The sequence below is a fragment of the Oculina patagonica genome, chromosome 2 (assembly GCF_052425735.1).
Source record: "Oculina patagonica isolate OP01 chromosome 2, crgOcupat, whole genome shotgun sequence".
NCBI lineage: Eukaryota > Metazoa > Cnidaria > Anthozoa > Scleractinia > Oculinidae > Oculina > Oculina patagonica.
Genome location: NC_135759.1, coordinates 29706074 through 29722337, shown reverse-complemented (window position 1 = coordinate 29722337; position 16264 = coordinate 29706074). Strand labels below are relative to the sequence as shown.

The following is a 16264-nucleotide window of genomic DNA, read 5'->3' as shown; positions in this document are numbered from 1 at the left end:
AACTGTTAACAGGAAACAAGGCATGAACATCTGCACGAACTCCACTCAAGTGGGTACGCATAATTACACACTTTGTCCGTGTTGAAGATCATTTCCACCTGGCGTAGGAATCGAAGTCCACGTAATTTTCAGGAATTAACAGCATAAGTTATTTTTTGATGATCATTTTCTATGCTCATTTTCATTTTTTATACTCAATAATATAATGGACAAACATTAACAAACAGTTGTTCAAAGGCGAAGACTTCTCCGGTGGACCACGTCCTAAAAGTGCGTCAGCATTAGGTAACTACATCAGTTTTTGATCATATTCATTTCGTGATATAATAATATATAATAAATTTGGGCAAGCCTAAAAGCGGAGCACCACAGTTTTAACACATTTCATTTTTTCTAGCTAGAGTTTCCACTGAAGTTAATAAGCGTCCAAGGCCCAAAGGTGCAAGGTAAATTGCCCACGGTTAAATGAATATCTTAACAGCACTACTCGCCATTAAACGGCAAAAGTTTGTTTAACTTAATTAGGTCAAACTGCTCTGTTTTATCGAATGAATTACCTTCGGATTTTGTAAGCATGTGCGCTAGAAAATATCTAAACTCAAAACCTCACAACGAAACCAAAAATGTTTTGGCGTAAATATTTGTGTACGGACGCTCAATTCAGCGCATGAGGTTTCTATACTCATTTCCCGCCAAGGAAAATGACATTCTCCTTCTCTCGTCGGTTTGGGCTCTCCTCTCCTTCCCAAGAATCTGTTCTGGCAGGCGGGAGCGCGAGCGTACGCTGACGTCAGAACCAAAATTTGTTGCATCGATATGTTACCAGAATTTCGTAGCCATTCTTAGCTGCTGGCGCGCTTCGCATGCCGAAACTCCGCTATTAACTCACGGCAAGAAAAAAATTAACTCACGGTAAGAGAAAATCAACTCACGCCTTTACTAAACTCTAATTAAAATTGCCTATACATGTACAGCAAAAGCGGCTGAATGAAGGCGAAAAGCAGCAAAAAAAATTCACGGAAAGATCCGGGAACCGGCCGATACAATTTTGTTCAGAGAGTGAAGCTTAGTAATTAAATGGACTTTGTTATCTTACAGTTGGGTCAGTTGATAGATTCTGCGCTTTGCTTCATTTCAAGACAATCATTTTGTAGTCTTGATGATGACAGCCGCGGAGCCGTAAGCAAGTGAACCCTTGACAAGGAATATAACTTTCAACAGCGTAATTATTTTGGTTTTCCCGCAAAGTTTTTCACAGAATAAAGACGAATTCAGAAAAGATTATTCCAGGAATTCGAACATTTCGGAAGAAGCTGCGCGCGCTGCTCCAATTTGGTGAAAATAACTAATCAGATTCTAGTATTTTGCGAATTTTGTGACGCGCTGTAATATAAGCAAATCAGAGGATAAGAAAAACAAGTAAAGTAAAATGCACTCCTTCGACTGATCAAGATAGTCCAGGAGCAAATGTCGCTGAAAAAAGTTCCGTGGGAATTTCGTGAAGATTTTTGCCGACCAGTGTAAAAGTGTTGTGGAGGGCCTAAGGAACCCGATAAATGTTGTTGGCACTTTTGTAACCCGTGCAGACGGTTTCTATGGGGTGTTGAAATGTGCCCTGTGTGGCTCAGCATGAAAACGAGGCTGAAGTTCTAAATTGCTTCGCGCAAGTTCTAAATTGGTTGAAATATTACCGTTTTTTTGTATTTAAGGACGAAATTTTCCTAGTCCTTAAAGTTATGAGATAAAAATACTATAGCTTGCACTGATTACACTTGTCACAGGTCTTATCCCTATTGAGACCCGGGGGAGGGGGCTTTTCACGCCCGCGCTGATTTGAACGCTTATAACTTTTTCAGGGTTCAACAAAACGCTGCCAAACTTTGCGAGTTAATCTAAAATTTATCCGAGAATAATTTCTTAGGACAGATTGTTGTGTCAAGAACTTTACATCACCATGGCAACGGTATTTTGACAGGCATGTTTTTCCAAATTTGTAATTTTGGAGTTTCTATTGATGAAAATTAACTTTAATGCAATTATTTTCACCTTTTTACGGTTGGTAAGCACAGTTTTATTGAATTTAAGTACTTTGCAGTACTTCTGGTTGGTTTTCTTGCGTTTTGGAAAAAAATTGAAATCCAAGATGGCGGATCCAATATGGCGGCTGTTTTTACATCGTGATGTAATTGCCATAAAAGTGAGAGAGATAGGGCACTTTGTAAGATCTTTGCTGAAGACAGAATTCGCTCGAACATAGTGAACTGCAGGTCCCAGAACAAATAAACGCAAACTTCTTCCTTGAAAAGACAGCGGAAAGATATCAAAGTATCTTGCAATGATAAAGTGGTCGAGTTTCAAGACTACTGATAGTATGCAATAGCCAGACCTGAGGTTGATGTCAAGGCAGCGATAGGGCAATCTTCTGTGGTACCGAAATCAATGCTTGTACCCGACGCTATGATGCTCCATTGTTTCGCAAAGAGCTTGTTAATGAGAATTCTTTACAAACATGGAGGTGAATCGCAGTAGAGAACGAATACGGCTTCTCAGAATAACGAAGATGGCATAATAAATGCGGACGCGGGGCCTTAACTGCAACTACGTGTCCCTGCTGTTGACGCTATTGCAGAACTGCGCGCAGTAACTTGATAGGTCAGACGGTATCAAAGACTGTTCATAGTCACTGGCACTGGCCAGAACCACCGTGTAATTGAACTTGGGTCGATTGCTAGGTCTCTTGGCAGTGCTAAAATTGCAGCACTATGTATAGCCTGCGAATACAGCAACCTTTCATTCGCTCCCGCTACTACGTAGTAGCGGGAGCGAATGAGAGACGGCTGTATTCGCAGGCTAATATAATTGGAAGTTTTTTTCCTGAAAGTCTTGCGTGCTGAAAAGCCTTCAGAGACACAGACGAGGACGTTATTAATGCTTTGGGATGTCTTGGAACGACGCTGTATCCAGAATAGAAGACAGTGGCTCTGATAGAGCAGTATGTTTGCCAGACTTTTTAGCTCAGAACAAGCATCTCGAATCATGATGATAAAGACCTCATGTGGTAGATGTGCAAAAAGAACAGGCTACCACCTACGCAAAATGCACTTTATGAAGCAATTCTCTGTGCCCAATACCAGATCATCGCTTTTAACAAGGACAGAGTATGTAGTCCTCGGTTGCCACAGCTAGATGGCTACGGATGGAAAAATAGGAAGGAGGGATGGACGACTGTAGCGATGCGTAGAAAGTTCACCCACAAAACTTGCTACAATCTGAGAAGGGGGAATGGAAGGGTCTGTAGACTTATTACATATATTAAATAGACGGGTTCTACTAGCGTCACTAGACTATGCAAAGCCTTTTAATTTCGTTAAATTGTCCAACGCCGGGATATTCATTGATTCCTACTGAGATAACTTGGAAACTGTTTGGCGAGGGGATGGGAGGCACTATGGTCCCAGGTCCGCTCCAGGTTCAATGAACCACAACAAAATGCAGCCTCGATTTCATGGTCACGTGATCGAGACTATCCATATCAGTTAAGATATTCTTTTGGACATCTCAGACTATCGAAACTGCTAATAGTTATTCTAAAATACCAATAAATACCACATTTTTGTGAAGTTCATCATTCAGCCTCGTTTTCATGCTAAGCCAAATAGGCGATGTTTTTCAATTCCCCTCTAAAGGCCTTTGCACGGGTTACAAGATTGCCAACAACATTTATCGTGTTCCTTGAGTCCCCCTTAACACTTCTAAACTAGTCGGCAAAAATCTTCACGAAATTCCCACGGGAATACCATTGCTCCCAGACTAAGACTTCTAAAACACAATATGGGGCTCTGCCTCACGTGAATAAACGTGTTTGAAACAATCTATTTTTCAGGACTTATAGACTCCTTTCATAAAAATGGATAAACACAAAGCAAAATCCAAACATTTCCCTGTAAAGCGTCCTAGCCTGTTCAAGAAGGACAAAGAGAACCGCGGTAAAAAAGGTAATTATGGTGTGGGTAGTTTAAACGTCTCGAAGGACCCTTTAATTTGTTAGTATGTTGTTATGCACAAAATGATTGCATACGACAGGTACCTACCATAACTGACAATGTTATGATGTATTTTGGCCTCAAGTGAAAAACGACGTACATGTAGTAGGAAGATTGTTGCCTATACCATAACACTAATTGCAATTTTAGACGGATTACTGTATGGTTTTATATTACAAGGCCCTTCCTCGCCAACTTTATTTTTCATTTGTCTACTGTAAGCTTGCATTGTTTTTCAGGTAAAACCCACCCGATTTTTGAAACACAAATTGACTTACGCTATTTTTCCCCTAACGATCCTTATTTAAAATAAGCAAACCTGCCGGATATACGCCGAACAAATTGCCTTTTGAACATCAAAACATCATTTTAGAGAATTTTTCACGCTATGTGCCTTTTCGCCTCAGGTGCTCGTGCAGTAAAGAGGCCCAGATCCACGACTGAATATTTGGATTATTCACTGTTCAAGCAGGACAACTGTAAGCTTGCTTTGTTTTTATGTTGTAATCCTAATACCAGGCAGTATTGCTGTATACAATTAAACAGTATTGTGTTTCCGCGTTTAATCCAACCCGATTTTTGAAACTAAAACGTTTTTACTTTATTCCTTTCGATCCTCATTTGAAATAAGCCCACCCCGACATGGTTGAGGCTAAATGGCGTGGGTGGGTGAGTCGTGCGTCGTGCGTCGTGCGTCGTGATTTGTCCCTCGACATAAGTCTGACAAAAAGTCTTTTTTAACAAAAGAAATAGTATTTTATGGTAAGTGGGTGGTTTGCTTCTCGTTTTAGGTGATCGTGTAGACGGAAAGGAGATTAATCTTAATATCAAGGAAGGTTTGTAAAATGTAAAATCGTCATATATGTCTGATACTGTTAGGGATATATATAAGATAAGATGACTGTTTAAAGAAATCGAGTACGTTATATAGCTCTAAGTATTTTAAATTCTCTTTTAACATATTGTTTAATACCTATACCTATCTATCTACATAGAAGTGAAAATTTTAATGCTGCTTTCGGTTTCATAAGCAGCTATCCAATCACAGGCATTGCTTACCTTACCTGTAATTAATGAACGACTACTGTAATTACAAATAATGAAGTAAATTGAAGAAATGATCCACGCAGTGAATGCATTGCAATTTCTTTGCAATCCTTTAATTGCAATTCCCCTCGAGGATCATTTCTTCACTTTACATCGCATCCGCAGTTCACATATGGTGAATTATTTCAAATACTTAACGTCAATGAAGTAAATTGTGCGGAAGAAATATACCTTTTGCTTCAAATCGACCAGATATTCTCAGCCAGTTTCCTTTTAACTATACCTTCTCTATAAATGATAGAAATAATGCCTTACCTTCGAAGTTGGTCCGGGTATTTATATTTTATAAGTAACAGTGATTGTCACAAATACGGTCACGATTACACGTGCAGTAAAGGAAACCTGTCTGTCCATTATTTATAGAAGATTATCAAATTACTATTTTTGGTAGTCTTTATGGAAATGTATTTTGCTATTCTTTAGCTAACAATAACGTATCACCCATACAATAACTGGATTAAACATAAAACCTGTCTTACATCGTCCAAAGTCATTTTGGTCGCGCTCGATATTCATAAATTGAATTTAATGTTGTTTGTTATCCCCAGGAGAAAAGGCGTTGCAAAATTTAATAAAAAGCGACAATGGTCCCACAGGCGAACTCTGGAATGTCCATGACATCGAAAATATCGTCACTGCCAAAAATTTGTGCGCTTGCAAAGATCCCATAACGGTGGCTTTCGAGGTAACAAAAATAATAAAAACTCACTTCTAAAGTGTTATCCAAGTAGCTATGCACAGTAATGGCGCTATGTCCCCGGCCCTTATATACAAGTCAGGTGAATGTTTTTTGAACTTGTTGCTCTTGAAAAAATTATGAAATTTCGTCTCTCATCATAAACCTATTAACCCTTTCATTTGCAAATTTTTCCCCCAAAACGCGTTTTTTTAACCGTTAGAGTGAATTTTTGGTGCTACGATGTTGAATTTACCTAAACTTTGCTAGAAAAGCACTTGTTCACACTGCAGCAACATTTTGATAAAGATTCCATGTAAAAATGTACAATATTTCACTTTGGTGCATGCGCATAAGCCAAAATTTGGCCTTTTTTTATTGCTGAACCGTTCCAATTTTTTTTCTTGCTCCTTTTCCTACCTTTTTTCGGGTTTCTTATTCACGTTCCTTTCTACTCTTCATATCCTTTCTTCTGGTCTAAAAAGTTTTGACGTAATCATTGGAAAACCCTGAAAAGGGGACCTAAATCAATTACAGGTGTATTGGCCTGTTAAAGCACCGATTTTGCACCCAAAACGCATCGTGTTTTTCTTTGATTAGCTCTGTCAGAATGCAACCGATGTTCAAAATGAACAGTCCTGTAGAAAGGTCATTCCTCGTTCTATCAGCTGCTTATCTCAAAAATCTGCTGACGTGCTTATTGATGACGTCGCAAGTGGTTCTATGACCGCGCCTCCAAATAGCGCCCAAATGTGTGTTTGCATATGAAAGGGTTAATTGTGTACGTTACACCTGTTTTAAGGTTAACCGCAAGCTACGGACGCTAGCTGATACATGCACAGAGAACACTGAGTTCTTAAACCAGCTTGCAGACCAGACTGAAGATTTTGCTGTTCGGCTCATTGATCAAGTTAATGCCAAAGAGGAGATAGTCATACGAGACCGTTCTGAACATGTCGATCGCTATGCTTCGATGCTCAGCGACATGACTGATGCCGCAATTATCCACTCGCAGAAAAAAGTAAGTACAGCCAAGAACCTCAAAGTTACTTTGCTTCGTCTTCTGACGAACTAAACAAAGCTTTCTTTTAGCTAGAAGAACGCATTCAGTGTGCAATCCAATCACACATACGTTTGCCTGTATTTCAGATGAGAGTAACATACATACGTATCACCTTACAATGAGCTATAAATTTAAGACTTAGATTTTGTAACCCGACCATTATTTTACCTCTTTATAAGCGTTTGGTGTTGAGAAATCTGTTACGTAATGTTATGTCCTAGTTGCCTTCAGTGCTCTAGACAGAAAACGAGTCGTTGACTATGTTTTTTTTTTTGTTGCTTGTTCGATTAAGCTGTTTTGTTGTTGTGTTAATCTGCTTGTTTAGTGGCCCAATAATCTTACGTTGTGCATCGACCGTGCTTTTGATTCATGATTCAACTTAAAACTTTAAAGTAACTGTAACACTGCAAACCTGGAACCAGGGGTTAATTCAATAAAACATTTACAAGTGTAATTTACAAGTGTTGCTTTTGTTTTTAACCTCTAAAACAATAGCTACACTTGTAAATGTTTTATTTAATTGACTCCAGAAAGATTGTTGGATCTTATGCAAATTTCACTATTTGGTTGAGAGTTAACATATATTTAGAGTTGGAAGATGTATTTTTTTTAATTGTATTATAGCGCGTTTCTGCCTTAGCTGAAGGCTCCCTAAGGTTACACACTCTCGTCTGCTTGAGCTGTTTCTTTGTTTCATTTCGGCCCCGAAAATCTCAAATTCCATTTTGGCAGTTACGTTACAAACACTCTCCGAAAAAGTTCCGATTTTCACCTTTTTACTGTTTCAACGACAAATTTTCTGGCTTTGGATGCATTCTATATACTATACACATATCCTATGATCAGTCTGAGAGATTGCCATTTCGTTGGCCGGTTGCTTTAAAACAAATGCAAGGTATAACGCCATATGTAAATTGTGAATTACATGTAAACAGCTGAAGAAAGACACGAAATTTTAAATCCGTTACGGAAAGGAAGACTTCAATTAATCCTTTTTTTGTATTTTTATTTGTTATTTCCCCTGCAGTTTGTTGCACACCCATTATTGTACAAAAGGCTCAAAATGAGGTGGAACCTTGGTTTGCCTGACTCTTTGAAGCCTCATGGAAAGTTTCGAGCCCTTTTGTATTTGCTGATTGTAATAGACATGGTCTTAACTCCAATTCTTCTTCCAATCGTTGGATATGCATTCTACAGAGACCAGAGAAAGGTACAGTTTTAGTTATTACCTGAATATAGGGACCTCAATCTACAAATTATGTTGTTTTTGCTTAATGTTTAATACTATATGTTGTTCATTTTTTCAGAGACGCGAGATAATGGAAAATACAAAGGGGGAAAGTGAAAGTAGACGCTTAACTGACGAAAGATCGCCGCAGGATAACTTAGGTATACGATACATTTCAGAACATAAAACAAATTAAACATTTTAGAAACGTCTGGTCGGAGATAAGCTTTTCGTAAAAGAATTAATTTACTGTACGACCGACTGACTGACCAATCGACCGACTGACTGACTGACTGACTGACTGACTGACTGACTGACTGACTGACTGACTGACTGACTGACTGACTGACTGACTGACTGACTGACTGACTGACTGACTGAGTGACTGGCTGGCTGGCTGGCTGACTGACTGACTGACTGACTGACTGACTGACTGACTGACTGACTGACTGACTGACTAAACGACCAAAAGTGAGCACTTTTTTCCCTCCTTAATTGTCTTTATTTGGCACTTTGAGATAGCTAACAGGTAACCTTGTTTTCCTTCAATAGGCAAATACCTCAGTTACTACACCACGCCTATGGTCATATTTGTAAAGGACAAACTTAGTCAATTGGCGTTCATTGCCTTTCACGTCCGTGTTTGCGTCTTGGCTTCCACTGTTTATCCAAGGCTCGAGGAATACTTGATATTTGTTTTCTTCACTGGCTTGGTCCTTACCGAGTTCCAACAATATAAAGCATCACCGTTAAAATACTTCAAGTAAGATATGTCAGTTTTTATTTCATGGCCAGAAATTCCGGTCAACGCCACGGCGCACGCGCGAGTTTAATTGGCAATATGGCCGCCGCCAAACACTCAAAGGAAATGTATGAGAGAAATAAAACAAAATAAAACAGAGCAAGTTCTGGCCTACCGGGAACAAATGCCGCCCTCTTCTCGAGTTCTTGAAAGGTCCTTCGGCTATTCTGATTAGTTTTTTTTCATCAACAAATGATACTGGCCCTGCTTTTTATCGATGTTTATTTTCGAAGCTTGGCTCATACAACGCTCTATATTTCAGAGGCTTGAAATCCAATATTTGCATCCCAAGCAGTTTTTGATCCGCCGTAGCAGATAATATTCGCTGAATATCCCAAGTGCCGCCCTCGTTTAAGGATAAGCACCGTATGATGTACTATTTCGCCAATTTTCACCTTCGGTGCTGATTTCTTCGCCCTGCTTTTTGCTTTTAAAAATCTCGTAAATCGTCGAAAAGCAAACCAGGCGGCAGTCCATGTTGAAATCCAAAATCCGCTGTCTTTGAACTGCGATATTTCAGCCGTCTTTGCTCCAATTTTGCTGCAAAAGCCATCGTTTGAAAGATCTTTTGCTCTATTATTTTTATCGTGCAATACTTTTGACCAGTGGTTTCCCTACTACACAAAATATTCCTCTATGTAGGCCTCATTCTTGTGTCTTCGTCGATGTTTATGAGCCCAAAGTCACGCTTTTGAATCAGCGGCTATTACCACCTTACGTGACCGCTAAATGTACGATGCATCAAAATTCACCGAATCCGATGTCCGCGATTTCTGGCCATGTTAACTGGTTTCCACTGGCTGACTGTCGTCTTCCATAAGTGCACCAGCACAAATAGCTGATCCATTGCGTATATGGACCTAAAAGTGTCGCCAAACGTTTTGCATCATTTTCAATCGTCGAAAAAAGTTCAAGATGGCTTTTAGATCGTTAAAGCAATTTGATTTCAACCTTGAGACGGAAAAATGGGTATTTTTTAAGTATGACGTGAAACACGTTGAATGGATGTTAATCAGAGTAGACTGAACTCGGGAATGACTAAGTACTAGAGACATCACACGTAGTGAAGCGCTCCGTATATCTCAAAAAATTCATTTCATTGGTATTTTAAGAAGCTGGGTACAGAGATTCTAGGTATTTCGTATTCACCAGAGTGAGATGCAAGGCTACAATAGTCTAGTCTTGTTTCCACGTGTTAGTTTTCAATACAAAATTTTAAATTAAAAGATAACTTATGTTGTTCTAATTGTTACTTGATGGCCGTGATATAAAAATTAGGTGCAAAACACTTTAATTACCCATTCTTTTTTCTTTCTTTTTTTGCACTTATATTTTATTCACAAAGTTCCTACCTTTACAGGGACATGTGGAACTACCTGGATGTTATTACCCTTCTGATTTATCTCCTGATCGTCGTTCTGCGAATAGCGACCATCGCCCGTGGTGGTGACCCTTACCACAATCGTTTGCTGGAATTTGTCAACTACCTGTACGGTGTCAACACCATGCTTTTGGTCTTGCGCTTCTCCAGCATCTTAGAGCTCAGTTCAGTTGTTGGCCCACTGCAACTGGCATTGTTTCGGATGCTTATTGACTTGCTGATTATTCTTGTTCAGTTTTGTTTCGTCATCATGGCATTCTCAGTGGCCATTACAAAGAGCTACGTTGCAGAAATCTCATACTTGACTTCCACTGACAACCACACAGAAGACGTGACAAAATATAATGTGTGAGTGTTCTTTTTGTCTTCTCTACACAGAGTTCGTTGAGAACTAAAAAACTCACTCTAATAACTTTGCACAATGTTAGATATTCGTTATTCAGGTTACACGATGAGGTTTAGAGACCCCAGGGTACATGCGAAGGTTTTCAAAGCCATTTCTTGGTTGCGTCCGCTATCCTTCCGACCCCTTCCCATTTTCTTTGTCGTGCCTTCCCATTTTCTTTGTCACGACAGCCAGATTAACTGTAATATTTAATTTGCTCAAGTCAGTAGGATACCACTTTCACGTAAATTTTTGGCTCATTGAGTCGCCTCGTTTCGAGATCAAAATTGTCTACCGAGTCATACTTGATTTCGCGCGCTATTGCAACGCTTTTTATCTAAAGAGAATTAAATCTAATGCTCATCCGACATTGTGAAAACTAGCTTTTCTGTAAACTACAATGTTACGTAATGCTTTGTTAATAATCTTATTGTCTTTTAATAACGTTTTGCTTTCATTTTATTCATTAAAAGGTATTGTAAACAAGGGGCATTCAGCTGGTAAGCTAAACTTCCATAGTATTCAGACGTTAGTACAATGACCTGGAAAGACGCTTTTGCAAAGTGTTCAGAACTCGCTATAAAACCAGGAAGCAAAGCAGTGCAATAAATACTTCATGGTGATGTAAAAGGAATTGCGAAATTAAAAGGAGTCTTTTTTAAATTGAAATTTGTTCCCGAAATATTATTTCAGAGATTTTAAGCACCAAAAGTTGTTGATCGTCCTTCAATATCGTATATTTTTCATATTCTTTAAAAGAGTAGCTATCCCTTGCAACCTTTCAAGGTGTGTTTAATCGACTATAATCTAACAAAATAATACACGTAAGCTTTCACGTTAAATGAAAATATCTTTATAGACTATTAATTCGTAAATTTTGCACCTTTTAAGAGTACTAAACAGAGACGTGCCAAACACAGAAATTTGAACAAAGAAGTCCAATCTACGCGCGCTTGTGAATTACACATAACGTCGCAAAATTGCCGTTGTTTCATTTACAAACAAGACTAATGTACCGTGCAGTTTACTTACGAGAAAAAATGCCAAAAATTAAGGAGCCAGATCCTGAAAAAGAAGCATAAAGCTTCGCAAAATACGGATTGATAAATACAGTTTTGTTAGTAGAAGAAGACAGATGGTCTTCTACATAACCAAACATTAATGATTCACACCAACATTTCGAATCCCCTTTTGTCACCTCTAGCCTGTTCAAGACATCCAGGCAGCTCATCTGGTCTGTGTTTGGTCTAACGGACTTAGAGCAAATGGAAACTCACACCAGTCTCACTTCGGATATTGTAGCGGTTCTATATTTGATATTCTTGGTTTTTTCTGTTATTATGCTGGTCAACATGCTCGTGGCTTTGCTGACAAACACATATGACAATGTCACGGTGAGATAAACTCATAACGATAATTTCCTATTTAGTATAGAATACTCTCAAGTGTCCGTGGCAAAAATATCACACCAGGCTAATCGTCCTGGCAAATTGTAAAATCAGTACGTGTATTCGGAACCTGAAGGTTGCATGAACGTTTTCTAAACGCAGCCGAAAAACAGTGTTAAAAGAGTTATACTGTTTAATGTCGGCGTATTGCATATTTGCATATTGCATCGTAAATGCTGTAAACGGACAAAGAAATATAATTCTCAAGGTGCCGAAACACTAACTGGAAAGTTGTATATAATTTTATTCCCTTCCTTTTTGTAGACCAATGCAGAAGTCGAGTGGAAATTTTCACGTGCTGTTGTTGAAAATCAGTACAGGAATTTACACTCCATCGTTGTACCGTTCAACCTGCTGTCTGCTCCAATGGAATTGTGTTACTTCAGTGTTAAGAGAAACTCTCGAGAAGAGGTAAAACTTCAACAATTTTAGGAAAGGGGAAAGCTATTACATGGTATTTTCTTATTTTTGATATTTTTTATTTATTATTGAGGGCAATGGTATGTTTGATAGTTTTCCAAAATTTGTGACAACCGTAATTGGCAGAAAAAAATTCGCAAAGGTGCACATTTTCAAAGTTATCCGGGAAACGCGACGAACTTACCCAACTACCGAACTACGTACTTACTAACTGACTGACTGACTGACTGACTGACCTACCTATCTACCTACCTACCTACCTCCCTACCCTACCTACCTACCTACCTACCTACCTACCTACCAACCTACCTACCCACCTACCTACCTACCTACCTACCTACCTCCCTACCTACCTATTTATCTACCTACCAACCTACCTACATACCTACCTGCCTACCTACCTACCTACCTACCTACCTACCTACCTACTTAATCTACCTACCTATCTACCTACCTACCTACCTACCTACCTCCCTACCTACCTATTTATCTACCTACCAACCTACCTACATACCTACCTACCTACCTACCTACCTCCCTACCTACCTATTTATCTACCTACCGACCTACCTGTCTGCCTACCTACCTACCTACCTACCTACCTACCTACCTACCTACCTACCTACCTACCTACCTACCTACCTACCTACTTACGTACGTACTCACTGACTTATTTACTTACTAACTTACTTACTAACGGCTACCTACCTAACTAACTAACTAAAAAGCTTGCTAACTAACTAAATAGCTTGCTTGCTAGCTTACTTGCTAGCTTGCTTACTTACTCTCTTGCTGTTTGAATTCCACAATTTTAGGACGCACAAAAACGCCGGGAAGATTATAAGACTTACTACCGCGATCGGCTGTTTCCGACAATTACTAGACGGTACAGCGAGAAGTATGGTGGATCATTTCCTTTGTCCGGTATGTGTAGAAGAACAAAAAAAAGTCTGCCTTTTCTTTAAAATAAATGTACTGATCAGACAATTGTTATAAGCACTATAAATTGACCAGATTCAGAACCTTCTCTTTATTAAAAACTTTGATATAGAGGATATTACACGATAGCCTGCGAGCAGGCTCTCCATTTGGGGGCAACGTGTATTCATATACGGGGCTCGCTTCGCTCGCCGAATCGCGCCTTCGGCACTCGCGGGATCGCGCCTTCGGCGCTCGAGCAGTTCAATATTCACGTTGCCGCGCTCGAGCAGTTCAATATTCACGTTGCCCCCAAATAGAGAGCCTGTTCACAGGGTAATTATACCGCGGCGCGAAGATATGAATCTTATTTTCGAGTGGTCTATTTTCCAGTAAAACATTCGCGGCTATATAATAAATATATTTATTGATGACATAATTCATAAATCATGTTTTAGTTGAAGAAAAGATTGACTTGATAATGGAAAAGCTGAAAATCTCAAACTCTGATAAAAATGTCCCAGGAAAACAGGTAGGTAATAATCTGCCTTAAGGTAATAAGGTAATAATTTACTTTTGGCCTTTTACCGAGACAAAAATGATGTTTTTTGGCAGTTGCAACATTCCATCACGAATTTGCCTTGGTTTTTCTCTCTTCTTTTATTCTTATAATACGATGAAAGTATCTTGTCCTGGCCTTTTTTGAGTTTATTGGTGCATTCCAAGCAAAGCCATATAAAAAAGAAATTATATTAGTTTCGAAAGCTGATAATCCCTTCCACATTCTTTAGTCAATTATTCGTTTTGCTCTCTAGAATTTTGATTCTGAAGGTTTCAAGTTTTATAATAATAATAATAATAATAATAATAATAATAATAATAATAATAATAATAATAATAATAATAATAATAATAATAATAATAACCTTTATTTACCCTCGGCAGTATTTATAGCACAAAGGCTAGTGGGGCCGAGCAAATGAAAGAAACAAATAAATCAAATAAACATAACAACGTTAAGAATCCCAGATGGCCGGAGGCAAACCAGCTGGCTATTTACAAGCGTGGTCGAGAATCTGAACTTGGGACTACCAAGAACAAATTCAGCTAGCGGGTAGGGCGGGACTTGAACCCGGGAACTCCGCATTGCAAGTCCAACGCTCTAACCGCTCGGCCACGCTGCCTCGAAAGTTTTGCACTCAAGGACTCTTATACTTGCTTTTGACATGTGATTATTTAAAGTAGTGAACTTAAACAGTGTTTTCTTGTCTATTACAGGCTGAATATAACCTGGGTGACACTGAAGATCTCATAAAAGATAGTACTTCCGTCGTTGTTCGTTTACAAAGGAACGACAATCAGCCAATTGCAAATGCAGCAGATTTCAAGCCCTCGTTAACTGACAGTCAGATACAGATATCATCCATTGTCTAGTTCAGGAACCCTGAGGAATTCAATAATGACAGTTTAAGGCTAACCACCTATATGTGTATCCTCGAAGAAAGAAAAAAAAAGCCTTAATAATGTTTAAAACCATGAATGGACTTGCCCCAGATTATCTACAAAGCCTTTTCTTTCAGCGTCTCTCTGTTTAGAACTTGAGAGACTATGAGGGAAAGCTGACGCTACCCAAACCAAATACCAATTATTTGAAGCAAAGCTTTTCTTACAGTGGGGCTATGCTATGTAATAACCTGCCCAAATGTCTTAAAAATGCTGTATAATTAAATAATTTCAAGAAAACTATCAAGGAGGTATCTAATGTATCTAAAGCTGATGTATCGGATTTCCACACGGCAATCATGTAAAGCAGTGTTAGTTTTAGTTTCTTACTTTAGCTTAATGTAACTGATGATTCTCCGTGTATAAATAAAGTTTTAAATTACATTACATATCGACGATTGTTTTATTTCAATTTTTTGTCTTTAAAGATGATTTCTAGAGATGAAATTTTACATGCCATCGTTTCTTGTTTGGTTGTAACAAATGAATAAGTCGATATGTAAGCATACTATATTGGGAGGATTTTGTTACGCTCGCTCATAGAAAAAGTTTCTTTTGTTATTTGCTAGTTGATTGATAGAAGTTGTTTGATAACTGAAGTACAATATAATACGTGATCTTGGTCGAAATATCTAATCAGTTATAGATAACATTTTCGTGATTCTGAATATCAATTCGGCCTTCGTTTTTTTTTTTCTTTTCTTTAACATTTATTTAATATCACAGAAGGAGAAAAAATACACTTATTAAATAAAAGGAAGACATAAAATACATCGAGTTACATAATTTCACCGATAAAGGCTAACTAACAAGAACTTTTGACAAGTCTAAATTTTTAAATAAATTTCTCGACGCGGTATTTAAAATTAAGTTTCCTTTTGAATTCATTTACCTCATACTCTATTTGATTAAGTTTTCGATTGTAAGGGTAATACTTTGAATATCATTTGATGAGAGGTCTCGTCCCATTTACTAAGTGCAGTTACTTTAGGAGTACAGTATGTTGCCCTATTATCGGACACTTTTTGCACTTACCGTAATATCTTACTTCAAAACAGCACTAACGAGCTGAAACTTACCCACAATGTAGCTTCCACTGCTGGTAAGTAGGTCGTGGAGTTTTATCTTCTAAATCTCTTTGGCTTCTTTGTAATCATGGAAAGAGTTGGTCAAATTCGGTGCCCTAATTCCGGACGAGTTGCCCTAATTCCGGACGATCGTTACGAGGAAAATACTCCCTTTCTCTCGGAAATATTATTCCCGATCATGGCAAAATATAAGTCATTAGGG

General features: G+C 38.5%; 1 protein-coding gene across 1 annotated transcript; it reads left to right on the top strand.

Moving 5' to 3' along the window:
• LOC144644007 (short transient receptor potential channel 5-like) lies at positions 1-15363 on the top strand. Its single transcript, XM_078503409.1, has 18 exons — positions 1-53; positions 228-285; positions 398-446; positions 3884-3995; positions 4451-4522; positions 4835-4879; positions 5699-5835; positions 6629-6847; positions 7917-8099; positions 8197-8278; positions 8670-8880; positions 10280-10648; positions 11159-11185; positions 11890-12079; positions 12398-12544; positions 13369-13477; positions 13930-14003; positions 14750-15363. The coding sequence occupies exons 4-18, from the start codon at positions 3908-3910 to the stop codon at positions 14903-14905; spliced, it is 2109 nt and encodes a 702-aa protein (XP_078359535.1). The 5' UTR covers positions 1-53; positions 228-285; positions 398-446; positions 3884-3907; the 3' UTR covers positions 14906-15363.
• Positions 15364-16264: the final 901 nt, after the last annotated feature.